General features: G+C 35.0%; 1 protein-coding gene across 1 annotated transcript; it reads right to left on the bottom strand.

Moving 5' to 3' along the window:
* Positions 1–320: 320 nt before the first annotated feature.
* Positions 321–1,427, bottom strand: AGTR2 (angiotensin II receptor type 2; the record flags this gene model as incomplete). Its single annotated transcript, XM_081081862.1, has 1 exon — positions 321–1,427. The coding sequence occupies exon 1, from the start codon at positions 1,407–1,409 to the stop codon at positions 321–323; it is 1,089 nt and encodes a 362-aa protein (XP_080937988.1). The 5' UTR covers positions 1,410–1,427.
* Between the last annotated feature and the right edge of the window lie 1,921 nt (positions 1,428–3,348).

The following is a 3,348-nucleotide window of genomic DNA, read 5'->3' as shown; positions in this document are numbered from 1 at the left end:
AAAAACTTCAGCATTGGTCAAGGAGAAATCTGAACCCCCAAATTCTCATTCACAATCTGTTTTAATTATAATTTGAGATAAATTCCAAGTTACTTCTAGGTTATGGATATCTGCCCAATGACAGTCTTATATTAATAGACCAGATAAAAGGGGTGAGGGGGCAATTTCTTACTGTCACTGGAGGATAAAACGGATAGTTTCCTATTCTAGAACAGTGAAAGATGACATTAAGGGGGAAAACTAATTTTACGAAAGCCATTTAAAGAGAATTCAAGGGGACCTCAAACCAAATAGCCATGACCTGTATTCCTTTCTCATGTTTAAGACACAAAGGTCTCCATTTCTCTAAGGGAACTGCTCTTTCGGCATGACACACTCTCTCTCTTGCCTTGGAGCCAAGTAATTGGAACCCTAAACACACGGCGGAGCTTCTGTTGGAACCGGTTTCCGACAAAACAATACAAAAAGGGATTAACGCAGCTGTTGGTGAATCCCAGGAGGATGGCAAAAGGAAGTGCCAGGTCAATGACTGCTATAACTTCGCAGCTAGTAATGACGCCCATCCAGGCCAGAGCATCCAGGAAGGTCAGAACATGGAAGGGAAGCCAGCAAATAATGAACGCCAGGACAACAGCAGCTGCCATCTTCAGGACTTGGTCACGTGTTATTCTGTTCTTCCCATAGCTATTGGTCTTCAGTAAGTGTTTTCTGATTCCAAAATAGCATGTTGCTATGAATATTAAAGGGATAATAAAACCAAGGATATTTTTCATTAAGGCAATCCCAGCAGACCATTGGGCATACTTCTCAGGAGGGAAAGCCATAACACAAGCATTCACTCCTAAATACTCAACGGTTCTGACATCGCGAAAATAAAATGTTGGCAATGAGGACAGACAGGCCATACACCAAACAAGGGGAACTATATAAGATGCTTGCCAGGGGTTTCTTCTTTGAGACAGAAAGGGGTAGATGACAGATTGGTACCTATCAACACTCATGCAGGTGATAAAAAAAATGCTAGCAAACATGTTCAGGGTCAGAAAAGAACCAAAAACTTTGCACATCACAGGCCCAAAGAGCCAGTCATATCTGTAAGAATAATAGGACGCCCAGAGAGGAAGAGTGGCCAAAAGCAGTAAGTCAGCCACAGCCAGGTTAAAGATGTAAATGCTGGAAACCTTTTTAGGGCCCTTTTGACAACAGAACAGTGTGACCACAATAGTATTGACAAGAAATCCAATCACAAAAATAATGTAGTAGAGAACAGGAATCGCATCTAAATGCTTATCTGATGGCTTATGTGAGCAGTTAAAGGTAGAGTCATTGCCAGAGATGTTCCCAAGTCCGAAGTCCAGACTGCTGGTGACGTTTTTGTTGATGGTGGCAGGGGTGAAGTTGCCTTTCATGTTGAAATGTCAGCAGCTCTTAATTTTTACCACCTTCTGTGAAAATAAAAAAACCTCTCAGAACATCTACAGAATTTAGGACATTGAGTCATTAGCATTTTGAATGTTTGTTAAAAGCAAAAAAAGGTGGGTGATCATAAAAAACATTAGGAAACAGAACCATGACGTAAAATAAGATTGGACTTTACTTCTTGGGGAAAAAAGAATTTTTTTTTCACCAGTACCAACAAGTTAAGACATTGTAGCATCAGGGACTGAAAATTCCAAACAAAACTACATTTTTCTCATCGTTTCTATCATATTTTCAAAAGGTTTAATGAAAATTAATATTCCAAAAGATTAGCCAGGATAGGAAATGCATAAAACAAACAAGAAGGAATCAAGAATAAGAAAAGTTAATATTTCAAAAGCACGTGAGCACATATTTCAGTCTACATATACTTTCTAGAAAACACACTGTTGTCTGCTATTGCATAGAAAAATGCCTTATTCAAGTAACTAATTATATACAAATCATTACAGCTATGGAAAATATAAGTAACATAAGCTCTGGAAAAAATAAGTAAGTGCACAAAAGATTGAAAGAGAATATGCAAAAGGAACACATTGGGATGGGGGATTATGGTTGGTTTATACTAATTAAAAAATAATTCATTTAGTTCTACTTTTCCATTTTTTTCACAATAATAATATAAATAAAAGAAACTTATAGAACACATGCATATTTCTAAAAGTCCCCTATTCACATTTTAATAGAGACTGACTTTAGATCTATTTAAATTTAATCTAATTTTTAAATAGCCAAAAAGTTTGGGGTCAAGTAGACATCGTTTTGATTGCTCAATGAAGTAAGAGTCGAACATCAAAGATTAATCATATATAATTATATCATTTTTCTTTTGGTATCTTTTCAAGTTTAACACAACTAAGTAGTAATATTGCTACATGGCTCTCAAATGTTATTACCAATGTTTCGGTTTTTGTGATTCTATTGTGCTTGTTTTAAAAGCAACATTATTCTAAAACAAAAGAAAATTAGCTGAAGGTAAACAAAGTAAAGGAAAGACTATTATTTTACATAGTTTTAAAATACATAAAAATAAAGTACTCTATGAAAAATGTCATCACCAAAGAATCTCATAATAAACAGCAAAGTTCTCATTTTCATCTAAAACTAATTCTCTCATAATCTTGACCTAATAAATTAACATAAAAGAATATTTAAAAACCCACTTGAAGACTTACTGGTTGTTGGAGTTTTAAACTTATTTATCATAAACCAGCTTGTCTAGTTCTTCAGTGCACTCCTGTAAGAGAAACAGCAGTTAAATAATTTAAGAGTTTTGCAAATACAGTGTTAAAATACAGAGGAAAAAGTACAGTTCATCCATAAAAAATATTTTTGTTTAATGTATGTTCTATTTTTCAAGTGCAGTATATAGAAATTGTGCAGACCTACCTTAAAACTTCAGGCTGAAGAATGCTTTTAATTCTGTGCTTACTCGTTCCCTTAGACTCAGGGAAGTAATAGCACCAGATCTCTGGTTTCCTTCTTATATGTTCGGTCTGTCCACTGGGAGCCTTCAACCTACATAATTCTAGGGCTGACTTATGAACACTTGCCAGCTTTCCAGAGCTTTTTTTTTTTTTTTTTTTTTTTTGGCTGCAAAACATTAATCTGAAATTCTCACTGTCTCCAATCATAACAGCTCATTCAAATAAATCTCAAACAAAAAAAATGAAGTTTCCACAAATGTGTTAGAGAATTTTGAAGTCAGTGACTTACTTGAAAAGAAGAATATAATTATTTGTAGAATTTTCTCTTCTTCCCTGATACTGGCATTCTAAAATGCATTAAGGAGTGGAGACTAGGGAATTTATTCTAGTAGCAGTGTCATTGTCCCCCAATGTTCTTTGTAACCTTCATTACTTTTAAAAA

The sequence above is a fragment of the Myotis nattereri genome (genome assembly GCF_964212035.1).
Source record: "Myotis nattereri genome assembly, chromosome: X".
NCBI classification, from domain to species: domain Eukaryota; kingdom Metazoa; phylum Chordata; class Mammalia; order Chiroptera; family Vespertilionidae; genus Myotis; species Myotis nattereri.
This window is presented reverse-complemented; position numbering and strand designations above follow the sequence as displayed.